Source organism: Aedes albopictus, chromosome 1 (genome assembly GCF_035046485.1).
Source record: "Aedes albopictus strain Foshan chromosome 1, AalbF5, whole genome shotgun sequence".
Classification (NCBI taxonomy): domain Eukaryota; kingdom Metazoa; phylum Arthropoda; class Insecta; order Diptera; family Culicidae; genus Aedes; species Aedes albopictus.
In genome coordinates this window covers 63120612-63142287 of record NC_085136.1, presented here as the reverse complement: position 1 = coordinate 63142287, position 21676 = coordinate 63120612, and the positions used below count along the sequence as shown (strand labels likewise).

At 39.4% G+C, this 21676-nt stretch overlaps 1 protein-coding gene across 1 annotated transcript in view; it reads left to right on the top strand.

Annotated features, from left to right (window-relative positions):
• The first annotated feature begins 18902 nt into the window (after positions 1-18902).
• The window catches only part of LOC134284970 (coactosin-like protein), a 64733-nt gene continuing 61959 nt past the window's right edge, over positions 18903-21676 (top strand). Inside the window, exon 1 of the mRNA XM_062844655.1 lies at positions 18903-19442. Coding sequence (XP_062700639.1) covers positions 19392-19442 — 51 coding nt within the window. The 5' untranslated portion in view covers positions 18903-19391. The remainder of the gene's footprint in view (positions 19443-21676) is intronic.

The following is a 21676-nucleotide window of genomic DNA, read 5'->3' as shown; positions in this document are numbered from 1 at the left end:
CCGCTGTCTGCTGCTGTTGTAGTCGATACTGTAACGAACCGCCAGGTGATCACTGTGAGTGTAGCTATCGTCTTCTCTCCAGTTCGAACTACTTGTTAGGCCAGGACTACAAAAGGTCACGTCAATAATTGACTCCGCTCTGTTTCGACTAAAGGTACTCTTGGTACCGACATTAGCCAGGTTGACATCTAGTATGGCCAGTGACTCTAGCAGGATCTGACCCCGCTGGTTCGTGAAACGACTTCCTCTTCCACGTCTCTCTCTCTCTTCTTGGAGTAACGTCCTCATTAGGACAAAACCCGCTTCTCAGCTTAGTATTCTATGAGCACTTCCACAGTTATTAACTGAGATCTTCCTCTGCCAATGACCATTTTGCATGCGTATATCGTGTGGCAGGCACGAAGATACTCTATACCCAAGGAAGTCAAGGAAATTTCCTTTACGAAAAGATCCTGGACCGACCGGGAATCAAACCCGTCACCCTCAGCATGGTCATGCTGAATACCCGTGCGTTTACCGCCTCGGCTATATGGGCCCTTTCCACGTTCCAGGTATTGAAGTTACCTGCTATTTCGACCGGCCTGCGCCCTGTCAGCACGGTCGAATTTTTCTGGACCTATCCGCGACCCAATTGCCTTTGCCAGTGGATATGGGTCCGCTATGATGGCGATATCCGTCCCCCACTCAGAAACCGCCTGACAAAGCAGTTGCTGAGCTGCTTCACAGTGATTTGTTAACTGCGGCTTTCTTGAACCACCCTTCGGCACCTTAGGCCACCCGTTGGGTGCCTGTTGTTCACTAATGTCCCGGTACAAATCAGACAAATGGATGGACTCTTGCAGCCTTGTACCTTATGGCCTTCGGCGCCGCATCTCTCCCACAGTTTGCTCCTACCCCCATGACTTGTGTCCTGGTTCCAAACACCTGAAACAAAATCCATGGCCTACAGAGTGGCTATAGCAAGGACTAGAGGCCCGGCCACACCATCCGAGAGATGTCCAGAAAAACTGAGGACTATAATAGAAGGACTGTATCCGACGCCAACGGTTTGGCTTTCTACGCCGCGCTGTATGAAGAAGTTGCCACTGATATGGAAGAAGCCCAAATTTCGAACTAGGAACTCATCATGATAGCGAAAAGCTTAAAAGCTAACAAAGCGCCAGAACCAGATGGAAAACAGAAATCCAACAAAATCCAGGATATGTTTCGAACCACGTCGCAGAAGTGCATAGACGAAAGGAACTTCCCCGATTGTTGGAAGTGGTAGAAATTGGTACTGTTGTCAAAGTCGGGTAAGCCACCCGGGAATCCGTCGGCGTATAGGCCTATATGTCTACTGGACACGGCCGGTAAGCTCCTGGAGAAATTCATCTCTAATAGGCTTGCAATTCACACAGAAGGCGAAAACTCGGGTTCCGGGAAAGCAGGTGCACAGTCGGTTCTATTAGTTGTTGAAACAACCGAAGCAGCCATGAAGCAGAAGATAAGAGATTATCGCTACTGCGAGGTAGTCACTCTTAGCGTGAAGAATGTTTTCAATGGCGATAGTAGCTGGGAGGCTATAGCGAGATCCCTACACAGGATGGGGGTCCCTGTGTATCTCTGTAGGAGCTATTTTCAGAGCCTGACGTTGGCGTTGGTATACGAAACGCGTGAATGCCAGAAGACTATGAGCATAACCGCGGGCGTCCCTCAAGGCTCAATCTTAGGCCCAATACTGTGGAACGCGATGTATGTTGCTGCTAATAAGCCTAGCTTCTTCTTCTTCTTCTTCTTCTTCTTCTTTATGGCTCTACGTCCGCACTGGGACTTGGCCTGCCTCGCTTCAACTTAGTGTTCTTTGAGCACTTCCACAGTAATTAATTGAAGGGCTTTCTTTGCCTGTCATTGCATGAATTTGTATATTGTGAGGCCGGACGTCCAGACCGGAACGGGAATCGAACCCGCCGTCTCTGGATTGGCGATCCAAAGCCTTAACCATTAGGCTAACTGGAGACCCCTAATAAGCCTACCAAGAGGAGTAAAAGTCGTTGGTTTTGCGGACGACGTTGTACTCGTGGCAATCGGAGCGTCGCTTGACGAAGTAGAAATACTAGTCGCGGAGGCGATCAAAACGGTAGAGAACTGGATTGCGATGGAAAGCTGGCGCTGGCCCATCATAAGACCGAAGTGTTGATGATCAGCAATCGGAAGGCAGTACAGAATGCTGAAATAACAGTCGAAGAACTCTCCATCGAGCAGTGAAACATCTAGGGATGTTGATTGGTGATCGGCTGAACTTCTACAGCCATGTCGACTACGCTTGCTAGAAGGCATCAGGGCGATCACAGCGATGTCCCGAATCCTCTAACAGCTCGGCGATCAGTAGCGGTACGAGGAGATTCCTGGTCAGTGTGTCGACGTTGATACTCAGATATAGCGTCCCTGTTTGGGCAGCGGAACAGTTATCAAATAGGAACTTAACGCAGTTGAACAGCACGTACAGGGTAATGGCTATGAGGGTAGTAAGCCCTCACCGGACGATAACTATGGAAGCGGTCTGTGTAATAGCAGGCATGCTCCCTATCGAGATAGTTTTGAAGGAAGTGCTACAGAAGCAGAGGAACGACAGGGACTCGCAAGTCTGCTAGAGCTGAGTCAATAAGAAAGTGGCAACTGTATTGGGACAGCACCGCGAATGGAAGATGGACCCACCGGCTCATCCCGAACGTATCATCACAGACAAACAGACGTAACACTCTGTTAATTCTCAACGTACACCGATTTACCGGTCTTTTTCAAAATTTGATAGTTGGCCAACTGCCCAACCGTGGCGCTCGCATAGTTTTTGTTCAAGTTTGACGTTTGCTCACTACCGCCATCTAGTTGGTGGTCGGCTAAACTTAGTCCTTTTAGCACTGGGAGAATATGTTTCCGTGACTATGATTTGAATCGAAAAATGTTCGAAGTGTTACGTCTGTTTGTCTGTGGTATCATTGTGAATACATAGCAAACATGGTGAAGTCAACTTCCACCTAACACAGTTTCTATCAGGTCATAGATGTTTCAAGATGTACCTCCATCGATTCGGCCATGCAGAATCCCTACTTTGCCCAACCTGCCCGAACGACGAAGAAACTCCGGAGCTCGTGGTTTTCGTCTGTCCACGGCTCATGATAGCACGCAATGAGATGCTAGCGAACAGTGCCAAAAACTTGAGTCCCGTCAACATCGTGGAAAAAATGTACCAGAACGTCGATACATGGAATGCAGTGAACAGAAGGGATTATGCCGTCTCTGCAGAGGAAATGGCGTGAGGATCAGAGATCGTCGGGTCGCGACCGGAGTAGGCATGGTCCGCCACCGGGAACATGACCGAGTAGTTCGTGGCGTAGTACCGGTTTTGAGTCGTCGGGGCGCTGGTGAGTCGGAAGCCAGCCACCAACCGGAATCGCCAGAACGACCTCGGCACCTAACTGGTCGGGATTTTCGGTGTCGGGAGAACTTCCATCGCCGGGGTTGTCTCCGTCGGAGTAGGCTAGGTCCACCGCCGGGGACTAGACCGAGTATTTTCGCGTATAAAGCACCGGAGTTTGGTCGTCGGGGTGCCTGTGAACCTAAAGCCGACCTCAACCGGAATCGCAGAACCCGGTGTAGTGTAACGATGTGGTACACAGCAACTATTATAGTTCATGCGTTTATTAAAGCACGGGACACTGGCATAGCTGTGAATAAACATTATAGATTTTGTATGAAGGCCATAAACCACAGTCCGTTCAGGAGGCTGTCAAAAATTCAAATTTCAATGAATCGATCTGAAATTTTGGATTTCTACAGTTAAGATATTTAGGAATCTGAAATAAAAATATTATATCTACGTGAAAAGCATTTTCATTTTTTTAGGTTTCGACCGCCCTCGCACCACTGCACACTGGGCCACGAGCGGGATCTAGCAAGTAAAAACCTCTAGCTTTTTGGGAGTACATTTTTTTGAGTTGGTGTCTTCGGAGACTTGTATTAATTTTACCTGTACTTTTATGTGGTGAAGAAAATTATTTGGTAATTTTGCCGCATAGGTGGCGCTGCGATACTAACGTTTTTGTCTTACGTCCTAGAGGTTTTCCGTCTTCTGCAAAGTTGTAGAGCGTGCAAAAATAAGTGAAGTCGCCGAAGACACCAAAGTTGTGTGACTTCAAATAACAAAGTTACACTAAAAATACTAAAATTTCATGACTATTTTGGATGTTTATTGCAAATTTATCAATTTTAACACTTCACACGTGTTAATCAAAGTAGCCTACGTCTTGTGATACCAACTCTACAATTTTTCGGGACATTTAAAATGGTTTTTTGTGCAAAATAGTAAAAATTACTATGATTTTTACTACCAGTTTTTTCAAAAAGCTGCAAATTTCGGCTAAATTTGATGCTTGCTTCAAAATATACCACTCAAGATCTATTAAATCTGAAAGTTTGCCGGAGGTATAATTAGGTGTTTTTGAGATATTTTGTTTTAAAATATTGATGTTTTTATACCTAAATTAATTTGAAAGAGAAGCAATTCTTTATTCCGGAGTTGTCCTGCCATTAGATCCTCACGGATCACTTTTAAATAAAAAGTTTATGTTTACCCAACGCCTTAAGTACTTGAAATTGACGTTTTGTGTTCAACTGTCTTGCGCATCAATGTATTGAATCGACAATGCACATATATTTATTGGTCTATTGAAAAAAAAAATATAATGCTTTTTGATCCTGTGTGAGCGACTTACGTTAGTGCAAAGTTCCGTTATACTAAACCGTGGAATCAATAATGATTTGTTAACTCAACGTAAATATGTTTAGATGGATATTGATGAAATTACGAGAAAAAAATAAGCTCATCAATGCCGTGTCACCAATTGGCACAGTGACTCAGTAAGTAAATCACTTGCCTATTGTATAAGAGTCGTGAATTCAAATCTCAACTTGAGCTGAGGATTTTTTAAATAATTTAATCAATAATTTATTCATTTTTACGTATGTACGTTGAGTTAACTTAAAATCATTATTGACCACAAGTTTCGTTATACCAATAACTTCGCGCTTGCGTGAGTTGCTCACACAGGGCCAAAAACCATTATAATTTCTTTCTTTTAACCCTTGAGTGATCGCGCTGTTGTATTTTGTACAACACGTTGAAAATATCTCGCTTTTTGTACTCAGCATTAGCGTGGTGCTGACACAGGTAGTCAATCGCGCGAGTTACGGAAGGTTAATAGACCAATAAATATATGAGCACTGTTTATTCAACAAATTGATGTACAAAACAATTGAACACAAAACGTCAATTTCAAGTAATCAGGGCATTGGGTAAACATAAAACTCTTAATTGAAAACTGATCCGTAAGTATCCACTGTCAGAACAACTCCGGAATAAAGAATTGCTTCTCTTTCAAAATAATTAAGGTATAAAAACATCAATATTTTAAAACAAGATAGGGTAAAAGCACTAGACTTCGCCACCTCCATACAAAATTTATTTTTTATGTATGAAGTGGCGAAGATTAGAGCAAAATTTTAGGGAGGCGAAGTCTAGTGTTTTTACCCTATCTCAAAAACACCAAATTATACCACCGGCAAACTTTCAGATTTAATAGATCTTGAGTGGTATATTTTGAAGCAAGCATCAAATTTTGCCGAAATTTGACACTTTTTGAAAAAAAAACTGCTAGTAAAAATCATAGTATAGTAATTTTTACTATTTTGTCCAAAAAAACCATTTTAAATGTCTCGAAAAATTGTAAAGTTGTGAAGTGTTAAAATTGATAAATTTGCGATAAACATCCAAAATAGTCATGAAATTTTAGTATAACTTTGTTATTTGAAGTCACACAACTTTGGTGTCTTCGACGACTTTATTTATTTTTGCACGCTCAACAACTTTGCAGAAGACGGAAAACCTCTAGGACGTAAGACAAAAACGTTAGTATCGCAGCGCTACCTATGCGGCAAAATTACCAACTAATTTTCTTCACCACATAAAAGTACAGGTAAAATAAATACAAGTCTCCGAAGACACCAACTCAAAAAAATGTACTCCCAAAAAGCTAGAGGTTTTCACTTGCTAGATCCCGCTCGTGGCTCAGTGTGCACTGTGCACTGGGAAAAGGAGCCAAAGGGCTCTATAATAAATTTCACGAGAGCCAAAAGGCTAAGAACGAAGAATAGAATAACAAATTGGTGATGGTTCACAAGGCACATAACGCCTTCCCACCAAACCAATACTGCATAGTGGTTCCGGAGGGGAATTTAAGGTGGAGATGAGCTAGGAGAGTGTTTTTAGTGGGTAGGCGCACATTCGAATCCCACACAGCATCTTTAGACGATTTTTGGACTCATAGATGTAAAAACAACTTACACACATACAGACATTTGCTCAGTTTGTCGAGTTGAGTTGATTGGTATAAGACTTGGCCCTTCGGGCCTCGGACCCAAAGTCAGTTTTCCAATAGTTATTTATGCAACAAGTTGCAAAATGATGATTTCTTTCAGTACGAGTCGTACATTGGATAAATATGATGAGTGCTGAAAAAATCGAGTTTTGCAACGAGTTGCATACAATTTTTTTTGTCATTACGACAAATGAGGTTTGAATTGGATTTTTTCTAGGTTACATTCTTCTGCAGAACCAAGTACGACTGACTATTATGGTCAACCAACTTTATTTAACACTAGCTGACCCGGCAAACCTTGTATTGCCCATTAATAATGTTGTTTTTTTTTTTAAATTTATAAATTCTACCGCACATCTGATTTATTTTGTTATTATGGTTTTGAACTTCGTCTAATCTCATACATATTTTAGTATTTGTCAAAGACTTCCTCATGGTTTAGTAGATTTTGTCCACTTTTTCTACTTCTGAACATAGTCACCCTGAAGACGAATTGAGCTTTGCAAAAATCATGCTTTTTTCATCAAATCCATAGACTTTCATTTTGGAGCATTCTCTCATTCTTGACTAAGAATAAGATTAGAACATGATTTTTACTTGAGAACACATATTTTATCTTATACCGAACCAACCTATTTTTGAACCAACTAAGCAGAATACATTCTTGAATCGAGTGTATTGATATTATGAACCTTTAATTACTCCCTCTCATATGTTTTTGGCAATATCACTTGCAGTCTTCCTCAGTGTCAGTTATCCACTCCATAACTGACACTGAGAAAGACTGCAAGTTGTAGTCGAAATACACGTGTCTGTCATAGGATAAACATTAAGGGGGGAATTAAAAGGTACAATATAGGAATACATTTGATTAAACATATTTCATGTTTCAATTTAAATTTATTTACCTTTTTATAACAGTGTAATGTGAATGAACCAGTTTGGCTGCCAACATTTAGGATTTACTTTTTAGCAGTTTCTTCTGTTTTATTTTTAAACATGGGACCCCCTTTCCATAAGAAGGAGGGGTCTTACACTACCATAGAAGTATTTTTTTATTCATAATCCTTCACATGTCATTTTAAAACTCAAAATTAGGAACTTATAAACTCAATTTTGAGTTCTTTTTCATCTTCCTTTTCATGTTGAAAGAGCGAAATAAACGAACTTTTGCAGTTTTATTGCGTCAATAGTTTTGCCTCTTCATGCAGGGAGATAGAAATTCATATCCCCACAGAAACATTTAACCCTTAGCATGACAAATCTGGATTCATCTACTTAATTGGTTTTTGAAATTTCACAAATCCTTCTTTTGTGTAAAATTTGGGGCCGAATTTCTCCAGATTAATTTCCTTCTAAAACCTTCACATGCCGATTGATTCTCGAGTTATTAATAGGTAAGGTTCGTGCATATAGTTAACTTCAATCTGGACAACAATTTAGTTCCTATTGTTTAATAACGTATGATCTCTGTTCGTGGCCAACGTAGTGGTTATGCCATAAGAGCAGTCATTAGTCTCCTAGGTTCGATTTTGATCATGTTAGTCCTTTTAACCTACCTGGCTTTTGTATTTTTTGGAGGAATGGGGATTTGGGAAAAAATTGGAAAATAAAATCAGGATCGCCTATTTTCCCGGAAAACTCATGTTGATATATTTTGTTTTCCCCTGACTTAGAAAAATCATAACTCAAGAACGAAGCATGGTAGAAACATTTTTTTTTTCATTAAAATGAATGCGAATTTTCTCAAAAATCCAAAAAAAAATTAATCGGAAAAAGTTTTTCACAACATTTTTCACAATTGGGAAAATAGAATAGAAAAGCCGGAAAAACTATGCAATTTTTGGAATTGACTTTCTTTTCGTTTTTGAGTTATGGTCAATTTTATTGAAAAATGTCCAAATGTGCCACATCAGCCTTTTATTTGAAAAATCATAACTCAAGTACGAAGCATCGCAGAAACATTTTTTTTTGTTGAAAATGAAAGCAAATTTGGACATTTTTTAACATAATTGGCCATAACTCAAACACGCAAAAAAACGCATTCCAAAAAGCGATTAAAGCTTAAAAAATAATCTTCTCAAAAAAAATTTTTTTTGGAAAAAATTTCCACAAGTACGGGCATAATTTTTCCGGCTTTTCTTTACGAATTTTCTAAACTGTGGAAAAAATTTTCCAGTATATATTTTTTCTTGATTTCTGAGAAAATTTGCTTGCATTTTCTTAAAAAAAAACGTTTCTACGATGCTTCGTTCTTGAGTAATGATTTTTCAAAGCAAGTAGTGTCAGGGGAAAACAAAAATCTCCACCTGAGTTTTCCGAAAAATAGGCAACCCTGAATATTTTTTCAATTTTTTTTGTTCATATATCCATGTCCTGCCCGTGAAAACAGTTTCATGAATAACTGAAACCCTGCGGCCCAAACCCGTACGGTAATGAAAAAATCCCCATATATGAAATATTACCGAAGTTTTATCATTTATCTGAGATGCACCAATTTCTAAATGAGGTCGTATAAAAGCGTTCCAAATTGATTAAAGGATAAATTTTATTCATTGAATACTGTTTGAATTCCCTATGACATCTTTTTATGTAGGTCTCCAGGAGTTTTGCGAAGAATGTCTCCTTCAAGTATTTTGCAGATTTTTATCTGAGAGCAGGACGAAGGAATTGCTGGAAGAACTGCTAAAGTGCAGAATCTGGAATTCGTAGAGGTATCCCTGGAAGAACTTCCAGCATGTTTCATATTTTTTTTAACTGATCCCCAATATAATTCCTTTAGCAACACATGTGTATGAACAAAATCATAACTTTATTTTTGCTATAGTGTCACAGAAAGTAAGCATGACAGCGATCGGCGAACGATCGAGGTGAGTCTTAGTTCAGACGAAAACCACGTTTGAATAGTTTCGAGGTGGAGTACCCACCGAGAAGAATTATCCGAAAAATTAAAACCCCTATTGTCTGAGAGTGGTAAAGTGCCGCGAACCGTATATACCCTGCGGCGGAAGCCCTTTTTATGATTCCACTGGGACCGCTAACCTCCCGAGCATCTACCAGGGTGGCTTCCTTAGTGATTCACAGAGTGGTATTTAATCGCGTGTGTACCTCCGTCCAGTTGACCCGGAACGGATCGGATCGGTCGGTCTCTAGATCCGAGACCTAGAGCCTCCACGTAGACACCCGTGCAATCGCTGCAAGACTAAGCGTTATCGGAATTAAGACCTCTGTCCCGTCGAACGATCTAGAGTGTAACCCGCAGCAACCAATCAAACCCGACCCTCTCCCCCCTTATTCTCCGAAGAAGGGAGCGGCCAATTGTCATCAACACGAGCTACCTCAACATCGGGGGCTGAGGAATGGCCAGCTGCACTTCAGCAACACTCGCCCAGCATGCCATCCACCTGTACACCGCCAGAAACACATGAACTAACCGAAGGATGTTATGAACTTCTTTTTTTTTTTGTAGGCTGCCCACATTCAAAAGCTCCAGCATCCATAAAACGCCCTGGGACCCGGGAGTCAAAAGAGGCTTTGCGAGCCCACCTCGGAAGCTGCCGTTGGCTAGACCAGCAGCTTGGGGCTTTTGAACGTCCCCTTCTGGGCCGGCGCGATTCACTCCCGGACTCAAAAATTGTTTTAGTGCTCAATAGCTCACCCATTCCAAAGCGCCCTGAAACTCGGGCTTAGAAATAGTCCTTTCATGCCTACCTCGGAAGTCGCCTTTGTCTGGATCATCAATTTGGGGCTTGGAAACGTCTACTGCTGTACTGCTGGGTTGGCGCGGCCGATAACCGTAATCAAACATTGTTTTAGGACTTTCTCGTCGATCTCGGCAAACATGTTGTCATTTCAAATTTGACAACTGCGGGGCTCATTGCAGCACCGCACTTGTAGTGAACAGTCTACAATGATTGATGATTGGGAACAGAATGACTTTATTTGACAATGATATCCTAGCTTGCCCTAATTGCTACGCCTACTTCAACGGAAACGGAAATAATCAACGTACTTGATGAACACGCTACTACAACTCGGCCATCCTGAAAAAGACTTCGACCCGAAGTGCATTGTTATAAATCATTAGGAATCCAACGTTTTAAATTACACGGATCGAAAACGGAACTGAACGGAACTTGATTTATTTGAAAACCTTCAATATCTGCTACAACAAATCTGTTATTAGGGAGAATTTTCTTAATCTGATAAGGACCTTTGAATTGTTTCTGGAGTTTACGAGATACTCCAACTTCTGGTCTATTAGGAATGTAAACTAAATCACCAACATTAAATGTATTATTCACTCTGCATTTTTTATCATAATATTTTTTATTTTTTGATTGAGTTTCTTTTATTTTTTCTGATGCTTTGTGACGAATATCAGTTAAATCTCTTTCCACGTTTAATTTCGACTCTAAATATTCTCTCATTTGATCGTCTACTTTACATTTCTGGTGCACTCCAAACAATAGGGGTACTCACTAAACAGATTAAATTGCTGCGTAAGCCATGATTTTCTGCTTATTTGAAATGTTTCATGATTTTACAAATGAAATAATCAAAGATTGCCTTGGTGATCGCAACGTTTAATCAGTTTAATCAGTTTACGCTGTTAAGTGAATCCCCCTAATAATTTTGATGGGGTTTCATTTGTACTTCTATTGATAGTATTATTCAACAAAAGTTCTGCTTCATTAAAAATTTTACTCAAACCTTTATATGGAGAAGAATCGATCAATTTTGCTATGAGTGGAGTAATTGTTTTGTTAAACCTTTCAATTTGACCATTTGATTTTGGACAACCGGAGGCAATCAATATGTGTTTAATATTCGATTCATTCATGAATTCGTTAAAACTATTTGATGTAAAACATGAACCTCTATCTGAAACAATTCTTGTTGGAACGGAATAATTTGAAAAATAGTTTCGTAAATGTTTCAAAGCTTCACTAGTGTTTGTTGTTTTGCAAGGATATAACTTGATAAACTTTGTAAATCCATCTATAATTCCAAAAATATATTTAAATTTAGAATTATTAATGTTTAAAGGGCCGTAATGATCAATATGAACTGTTTCGAATGGAGTATCGCCTTTGTCAATATTATGTAATTCTCCATCATATTTGTGTGTTTTCTTCGAAAATAATACACATTTTAGACAACTTTTTATATACTTTAAAACTTTTTCTTTCATACTTGGAAACCAATAACATCTCATTATTAACTCACATACTTTATCACATCCAAAGTGTCCTAAATCATCATGACATGTTTTAATTACACGATTGACCATATCATGTGGAACATAAAATAATAATCTATTTTTATATTTTCTATAAACTACCCCATCACGCAATTCATAAAATTTGAGTTCCATTGTTTGTAGTTCATCTTTTAATTTTAATATTTCATCGTCTCTCAATAGACAAGCCAATAAGGCTCTCTCAAAATCATTATTATCGTTATTAAGTGCATATATACTGTTAATTCTGGATAATGCATCCACATGCTTCATACTATTGGATGATCTATGAATTGGTTCAAAATCAAATTCTGAAAGAAAAATTTCCCACCTCGCAATTTTTGGATTTATGTCTTTCTTTTTTAATGTATCAGTCAGTGCATTACAATCAGTAACTAATTTGAAATGAACTCCTTGTAGGTAAATTTGAAACCTTTTTATACTATTATATACTGCCAAAGTTTCTAATTCAAATGAGTGTAATTTAGCTTCTGAAAGGGAAGTACGTTTACTAAAATACATAATAGGATGTAACTGACCATCCATTTGTTTTTGTAATAGAACTCCGCCGAAACCATCCCAGATAACATTTTGGTCCGTATTATTTGTTCTATACACCACGATATATAGACCAAATCAATCGCATAAGATGCACAGAACTGCTATATGCGTACCAAAGTGGAGGCCATATACGTACTATTGGCGACTTTTCTTGACTTCCTCTGCTCATAAATAAGATACCACATCATTGGTTATTCTAACGACTTTTCTTTAAGTTGCTGTGGTTAATTATACGATACCACATCACTGGCGAAAATAAAAAAAAAAAATAAAAAAGTTGCCAACCAGTCTCGAACACATGACCTTCATATTCAGAATTCAGCTTTCTACCACTGAACCAGCGACTCAACCTTGGATGGAGTAGCAATTTTGATCATTTTATTCTTCCATATGTAATGATCGTCAGCTATTTGCAATGCTGAGGTGGTAATTTTCACAAAGTCATAGAGATTCTGTGTATCACTTTCCTAGCCAGATATATGATCTGTCAGATAAGTTTCACTCTTCCTAATCATCTTTCTGCCAATCAAAACAAATGAACGCGTTCGATAGAACGGGTGCGAAAAGTGGTGTCGCGGAAAAGTTTGCTGAAATCGACTACGCGGAACGGTCGCGGGAAAATCCAGTGCCAATGATAGTGTTTTGCAGTTACGAATGGCCGAGGGCACGGTCCCCGGAACGCAGATTGTGATGCCACCATCGTTCGGAAGCAGCTGCTAAAGCGAATCATGAATAGTGGCGCTCAGGTGAACCATAACAAAACCGAGTACGGCCGGTAGATTTTAGTGTTTCACCACCGGAATAAGTTACTATCGGTGCTGCTGAAAAGTGAAAAGAATGTAGGGATGACGAATTTGCAGTTTTGTGAAGTGCCGCAGTTAAGAAAAGTGCATATAAACTCCCGATCGCCTGAAACACTCAGGTGGAGAAGATTTTTGGGTTCGTGTGTGGGGATTATTTACCTGGAAAAGTGTTTGGTGGGTGCAGTGCACTGCACCTGAAAGTGTTCACTATCATCGCGGTGCTGGACTTATTTGGAAGCAAATTTCCAATCCGTTCGCCAAGAGCTCTGGTCTAGAGTATTTTCAGAAAGCGTTTGTATAGCATGTAAGATTCAAGAGATAGTAGGATTTTGGGTGAAGGTAAGTGCACATCATGAAACGAGTTGAATTCGCACTATTTGTGACTTGTTTTGCCTGCAGCACCGATAGTCGCTAAGGGATCGCTAGTTGATTTAAAAACAACTTATTTTGTAACATTTTCAACGCGATGTGATATTTTGTGCGATTCCGATATTTGACGTATCAGAATGCGATTTTGAGCATACATCCTATTACGATATGTGGTTATCTGGGATGACTACTGGCGTCCGTATGAAGTTCTGTTGGTGCTGATGGATTATAGATTTTCAATACAGGCTCACTTGACAATTTTTGTTTTAATATTTCAAAAGATTTCATATGTTCAACTCCAAAATTAAACACCTTTTCCTTTTTATTGATTAAACTATATAACGGACTAGCAATAACAGAAAATTGATGAATGAATCGCCTAAAATAACTGGCCAATCCAATAAAACGATGAACTTCAGCTTGATTCTTAGGAACCGGGAAATTTTTTATGCATTCTGTATGCCGATCACTCGGACAAATCCCCTTTTCTGAAACTTTGTACCCAAGATACTCAATTTCAGTTTTGATAAAAGCACATTTATTCAATTGTAGAGTCAGCAAATTATTATTTAAAACATCAAAAACCTGTTTCAATATAAGCATATGCTCTTCTATAGTGTCTGTTGCAATCAAAATGTCATCTATGTATATTATTAATTTACCAGATTTTATCAAGTCTCGGAATACATGGTGTATGAATCTCATGAAGGCTGATGGAGCATTACATAATCCAAAAGGTACTCTTTTATATTCATATTGCCCCATGTGTGTAATAAAAGCAGTGTACTTTGTTGATTTTTCAGAAAGCCTCAGTTGATGATATCCACTTTTCAAATCTAAACATGTAAAATACTTTTTGCCTCGCAACTGATCGAGAAGATCATCAATCAAAGGAATCGGGTATCGATCTTTTACAGTTTGTTTATTCAACTCCCTGTAATCTATACACATTCTGAAAGATCCATCTCTTTTTTTCATTAGAACTACTCTACTAGCGTAAGGAGAATTACTTTCAACAATAACTCCTTCCTTCAAAAGCTTTTCAATTGTTCCTTCAATTTCCTTTTTCTGTTGAAAAGAGAATCTCCTTGCAGAAAAGTGAAAAGGTTTATGGCAATTTAAATCGATATCCATTTCATGTATGATTTCAGGTTTCTCTGGTTTTACTGCATTTAAATAATATTTAGTGAAAAGAGATTTAATCTGATTTACAACACCCAGAGGAATCTTAGTATCCCCAATATCCAAATTATCAGCTACATTAATACTAGTTGGTGAATCATTTACCTCTATGGAATAAAGTTGACTAAGAAAATCCTCAGCTTCATTGATTGTTTCAGATTTGCTTGCACAAAATGCTGATTTTCGATGAATTGTAATCAAATCCCGGTCATATATAAGTTTTACATGATTTTCCCGAATAAAATCGCGTCCAAGAATGCAATCCGGGTACATGGTCTCATCAGGAACGACCTTAACCTGTAAATTGAAAATAACGTTGTTTATAACCATTTCCGTATCAATTGTTCCTAAAATTTTTACAACTGTATCATTGATTCCTCTATATCCTTTATCATTTGAAAATGAAGAAATATTGTATGAAGGTGGAATTAAACTTACTTTGATGAGACTAATTGAACTACCTGTATCAAGAAGCGTTAAAAATGGTTGAAAATAATTATCAAAGCGTAAACTACTCATGAAATGATCCTTCTCTAACTTTATGCTAACTACATTACCTAGCTGATTAATACTATTTCCACAATCTCTCTAAATGGTATCTTGTCTTCGATGATCCATGCTCGATGAATACACATTTTCAATACGGTTAGCATTTCTTGAACTCGCCATCTCATTTGAATTATCCTGCTGCAGCGCTGCACCATCTCGACAATACTCCGACAAATGACCGAATCGACAACATCGGGAGCATTTCCTTGAAGGTTCCACACAATACCTCGAAATGTGTCCATCTTGATTACAATTATGGCAAATTCTTCGATTTTCTAATGTTATCTTCTGATGAACCGTTCTTGGAACTTGAGGATTGATCATATTGTTTAAAGTTTCAAACCGTTTGAGACAGCAAATAATTTCCGTGACTGAATCGAACTTCTGCAGAGACAGCATCGCTTGAATATTTCTATCCTGAATTCCATGAATCACATACTTCACCAGGGCTGACTCGCTCAGATTTGCTTTTTGGCCTATCCTTATAATATCGTACACGTAGTTTTCATAATCTTCATCTGACTTCTTGGAACGATTTAACAAACGAAAATGGACATCTGCTTCATCAATCTGATTCGGGAACCCCTTTTTCAATTCATTCTTGAAATCATCCCAACTACTTATTTCTCCTCGAACAGCTTCGTACCATAGACGTGGAACTTCTCCTAATCTGATCACCGCATGCCGAAGAGTGGTTTGATTTGTCCAAAAATGAAGTCGCTTTAAATTTTCAATCTCCTCAATCCATAAGTTTGACGTCGTTTCATTCGGATTGAATAATGGGACCAATTTGTTGACTTCGTCCGGAAGCATCGGGAATTGAGAAATTAACGGTCCTTCCACTGGATTGACGTACATTGGGTTGGAAACACGGTTGGTAACTTCAGTTGCGTCAGGACAGATCGATGTTGAACTTCTTGTAGAACAGGGCATATTGGATCGATGACGACTTTCTTATTGACGGAAAAAAAATGTATCCCACTTCTGAAAGTTGTAGTGAACAGTCTACAATGATTGATGATTGGGAACAGAATGACTTTATTTGACAATGATATCCTAGCTTGCCCTAATTGCTACGCCTACTTCAACGGAAACGGAAATAACCAACGTACTTGATGAACACGCTACTACACACTCTAGATTGGTTTTGTTGGCGACCGTGTTGAACTTCTCTCTCAGCTCATTTCCGGTTCATTTCTTTGGGAGTCCCCCGTTCCAGAGACCGGAGAGGTCCCGCACCAAGCTAAGAACCTTCCCCGGCCTCAAAAATACCCACGTACAAAATTTCATGCCGATTGGTTCAGTAGTTTCCGAATGCATAGCGGTCAGACAGACAGACAGACAGACAGAAATTCATTTTTATATATATAGATGCAGTTAATCCTACTATTGATTGCACACACGAATATTAATGAAAAGGGTGTGTTGGCAAAAATTCCAAGAAGTACTACTTTTCAACACAAGTGTCGAAAAGTAGTACTTTTCGGCACTTTTGTTTTAATGAAAAGAAGTAGCCCGTTTTAGCGCTCTTTTGCTCAGTGAAAAGTTGACGTTTTTGCACATAATGACAAAAAACGGTTTTTATACCCTTCTTAGGGATGTAAGAATGGTAAAAACAATTTATCCATGTTTTTTTGCCTTATAAACCTTCCTTGTTGGGTGAAAACTAAGACGAGCCAAATCGGACCTTCCGTTCGCTAGTTATACACGGTCCCACGTTTGCCACTGCATTTTTAAATAGATAGATAGTACGTCTTTCGACGTTTTGTCACTCAACCCAAAAATTTTAACCGGATAGTCGATAACAACAACATAAGGCTGACACAAATTTCGATTTTCTCTAATGTCAACACCCCACCCCCCCCCCCCTCGGAAAATTGTTGTCGGAATTCGACATTTTGAGGGGGGACACAAATAAATTATTTAGGAAATTTAAAATTTTTAAAGTAAAATTAGAGTCGTCGAGAAAATTTCTTAACAAATCCGATGAGTTTGACGATTTTGCCTAATTGTTTGGGTAATTTTTCATTAAATACGTTTATTATTTATCATCCCCCCCCCCCCCCCCTTGACGAGTCAACGAGCAAAGTGACAAAAGAAGAAAATGAGATTTGTTCCGGCCTAATCGAATCTGACCTGTACCACCCATCCGATTCACCGGTACGCCTCTCACGCTAAAACCGCTCAGCATTAAAGTGCATAATTTCCAGACTACGCCAAAAATGTGTAACACTTACACATTTACAAAAGCAGCTCCTGCGTCCGCAAAATCGTGAAATTCGCAAAAAAAATGTTCGGCAATCTAGCTAGGTTTAATAGTGACCTTGGTAAACAAAAAATATCGACATTTTGCATCTACAAGATTGTACGAGCTGTCTTTGTGAATGTTTGTTAACTGTTACACATTTTCGGTGTAGTCTGGAAATCATGCACTTATGAGTAGGCCTTACACAGTTTAGGTGCTGAGCGATTTAAGGTGAATATATAACGAAGCCACACTTCGAATTTTCAAAAGCACTAATCTGAAGAACCGAGGATTGGTTTGCGCTAAAAAGTTGATCGATTGGTTATCACCAGCGGGTTACCAAACGATCAACTTTTAAGTGCAATCCGTTTTTTGGTTCCTCAGATTTGTGCTCTTGAAAATTGGAGGTGTGGCTTTGTTATATATTCACTAGGCCGTCCCTTATTTTTCAAAATTTAGAAATGTTATAAGTTCGTTAGTGGAAAATGATCGTTTTAGCTAAAAAATGATCGGGTCAAAATTTGAAGTCCGTATCTCAAGGCTAAGTGGTCCCTCAAGGGGCCTAAAGTTGTCAAAAAATGTATGGGACCAAAAAAACATGAAATTTTTTTCGACAAAACAAATACGCTATTCCACTAAAACCGGTGATTTTAGGACCCTAAAGGGCCAAAAATGTGCTTAGACTTGCGATATCTCTACTCGTTCCCAAGATATTGACAAAAAAACAACTGAAAAATCAGCATTTTTGACCATTTTTTTAGATTCCGAAGGAAACTTACCCTATTTTGTTCAATAACTCAGAAACGAGTAGAGATATCGCAAATCTAAGCACATTTTTGGCCCTTTAGGGTCCTAAAATCACCGGTTTTAGTAGAATAGCGTATTTTTTTGTCGATAAAAATTTCATGTTTTTTTGGTCCCATACAATTTTTGACAACTTTAGGCCCCTTGAGGGACCACTTAGCCTTGAGATACGGACTTCAAATTTTGACACGATCATTTTTTAGCTAAAACGATCATTTTCCACTAACGAACTTATAACATTTCTAAATTTTGCAAAATAAGGGACGGCCTAATATTCACCTTAAGCGTGCACGTAGCGATACGCAAGCACAGACAATCACATGGCAGTCTGATGTGATACGCAAAGATGCAATTCAGCTCTCGCACGCCAATCGATGCAGCTTACAAAGGATTATGCGCCTCCATCGTCATCGACGCCGACTCGATAGCGCGAGCGGTATACACTCTCTTTTATTGCCCCAATCATCATCATCATCATCGTCGCCGTCGAAATCATCGCGCAGTGAATGTACCTACCGACTGGCGCTGATGCACAAAGCATAGAACTGGAGAAGCTCCCCGCGACGCGACGACGCCCGAGAGAGTGAAAGAGAGCGCCAATACGGACTCCCCGCGCGCATCCGCCGCGCCCCTAAAAACAGGTTCGGCGACCGACCGACCAGCCGAAGACCGAACGCGTCGAACCGAACTCGGGGCCTCGGAGTATGCTGGACCAGACCGCGGAGACCGGTTCGTAGCAATTGGAAACAGTTCAGCTTCTTCAGTTATTTCTTTGTTTCGCACGAGTTAAGTGTACTTAAGTGTGGAGCTCTCCGGAAGCGCTTACAGCGACTAAAATCGTAAAACGAAGAAGGTGCTCTGCTCTGCTCTCTGGACGTTAGTTGAGAACTTGGTGCGCGTTTCAGGTGCCAATAGGACCGACCGGAAGTTAACCTCTCGCGGTAACAACAGTACAGTGCGCCCTAGAGTGTGCAGGAAGGAGCAGGAGTGAGTGAGTGTGCGGCGTGTACGGTATCGATTCGCGAGTCTGACCCGTGCGTGTACTTCCCCCCGGCCCCCCTCGTGTGGATTACCTGGTTGGTGACCGGCCTCGGCAGCGGAGAAGAAGTGATTCCAGAAGGAAAGAACGAAAGAAAAACGGGGAACAGCATCGAAATCGGGGATTACCTCTGAAGTCTGAAGTCAGCAGCAGGAAGCAAGCAATTCAAATCTCAGCCAACAAAATGTCCGAAGCGGTCGAAGTCGAGCAAATCATCGAAACCAAGCCAAGAAAGGTAACCAACCCGAGAAAGAAAAAAAAACCGCACAGCTACAGCTAATATAAGAGCATCATCACTATACTGTGCAGCATTCGTTCTCGCCGCAGCTGAGAAAGAAGGGAATGAAATTGGGGAAGATTTGGAGCCGACAGAGCTCGATTTGGTTGTGGGACTAAAGCTGCAGGCTCCAGTACAGTGTCTTACCGATTTTAGGAATTCCGTCAATTTTCAATGGTTTCTATAAAATGTTCACTTATTCTGGGTAAAAGTGTCAAAATTTTAGCGAGATTTCGGTGAACTATTACCGATTTCCAGTGAACTTTGCCGAGATTTTGACAAAGTTTTAACATCTTTTTGTTCAAAATTTTGCCGAAACTCGGTCAAAATCATTACCAAATGCTCAGCCGTTGACAAATGGATTATCAAAATTGCTGATCATTCAAAAGATTATTTTTGTAGCTTGGCACTACGCTAATTTCTATTTCATACTTGCCATTTTGGTATCCCTACTTTTCTTCAGTTGCAGTTCCTCCTTATATACCAATCGGTTGCATTATGTCATAAATGCAGCTCAGTCTGATTGCATTATGAATCATAACAGGGAATTCACCAAACGCCGTAAATCGCAGATTAAATATTATCCAGATCACACGTCGCAATCACCAAGGCTATCTTTGATTATTTTAGTCACAGTTTCATACAACAATTCAGTAATCAAATAATCATGGCTTACGTGGTTATTTAGACTGTTTGATGAATCCCTTTGAGGAGCAGCTGTGTTTTTGGGTAGGTAGTACGCAGATCGCATGAAATTTCTTGGCCTATCTCGATGCATTTTTCTTAAATCCAGTACGAAGCGGAGAGGAAACATCAAATCAAATAGAGCTCAAATTTCCTTGGCTATTTTGATCAAGGTAAAACAATACACTGAACTCAAATTACAAAATATATTATAGTACAAGATAGAGATTGTCGCTAGTGTACCCATTGTTCTGGCATCGGAACATCTCAGGTACATATCTGTCAAAGCAAAATGTGGATGCCTCGAAATCACTACACTAATTATGCTGATCATCGACAATCAGCACGATTTGCATAGGGATCCCTAGTGCCTCACATTTGCCTTTCAATGTTTCTATCCCAACAGTTGGTTATACCCTAATATGCTTTTTCTCACAAGCGCATTTCAAGTTTCTTGAAACTAAATAAGCAAATTTTCCGTTAAACAACAAGACAGAAAATTCCATTGACAATACTCGGTTCAGATTACTAAAAGTATTGATTTCAGCATAACAAATTTACAAGATTTCGATACTCAGTATGACAACTGAAATATTCCATTTCAGATGTTTTCACATGTTAGCCTTTCATCGCCACCAGCTGATGGCGTAAACAAATCGTTTGACAGATGTGGCCCTGGGATGTTGCGGACAGCGACAATAGCGACAATCTTCATCTTGTACTATAATATCTTTTCAAATTACTTGACCCTACTTGAACGATTCCGTTTAAGGTGCATATCTAGCATTTCACAGTAAGGCCCGTAGTACACGAGGTCAAATATTTGACAACGAATTAGACAATCCAGCAATTCACAAGCGGTAATGGCCGCCACAATCATGCTCACTTACTGGTAGGGACAAGCCGAGAAAGTGAGCATGTTTGTGGCGGTCATTACTGCTTGTGAATAGGCTCCAAAAGGCCTATCTCAATTTCTGCATAAATCGATCAAGCATTGATTAATATGCTTATTTACTCATTTTTTAAGTATTACTATTAGGTAAAGCCCATAAAATAACTTTTTTAAATATTTCAACAATTTTGGGTAAATTTTGTTTACCGTGTATGTCAAACAGGAACATTTGTTGTCAAAAGTGAGCCAATGTGATGTCTTTTGCAACCCGCCTTTCCACTTTCGTTACGTCAAGGTTGATCTCGAATGTCAAATAAGACCTGCTCATCATTATTTTATTTTCGAATTTATTAACTATTCTGTCATTGTTTAAGTTCGGAAAAATTACTATTGAGATAAGAAAATCATGCTTCTTCGTGTTATAAATACAACAAAACCGGGAAAATAATTTTCATTTTAGGACCATATTGCCTGAATTGCTGGATAGTAAACATCTAGGATAGGATGTGATAACTGAAATTCGCCTGCCTTGATATTTTTTCGTTCGATTTCGTCGACGATTCAAATCCACTGCTGCCACTTTACTTTATCCTAAATCTTTCAAACAACTTAAAAC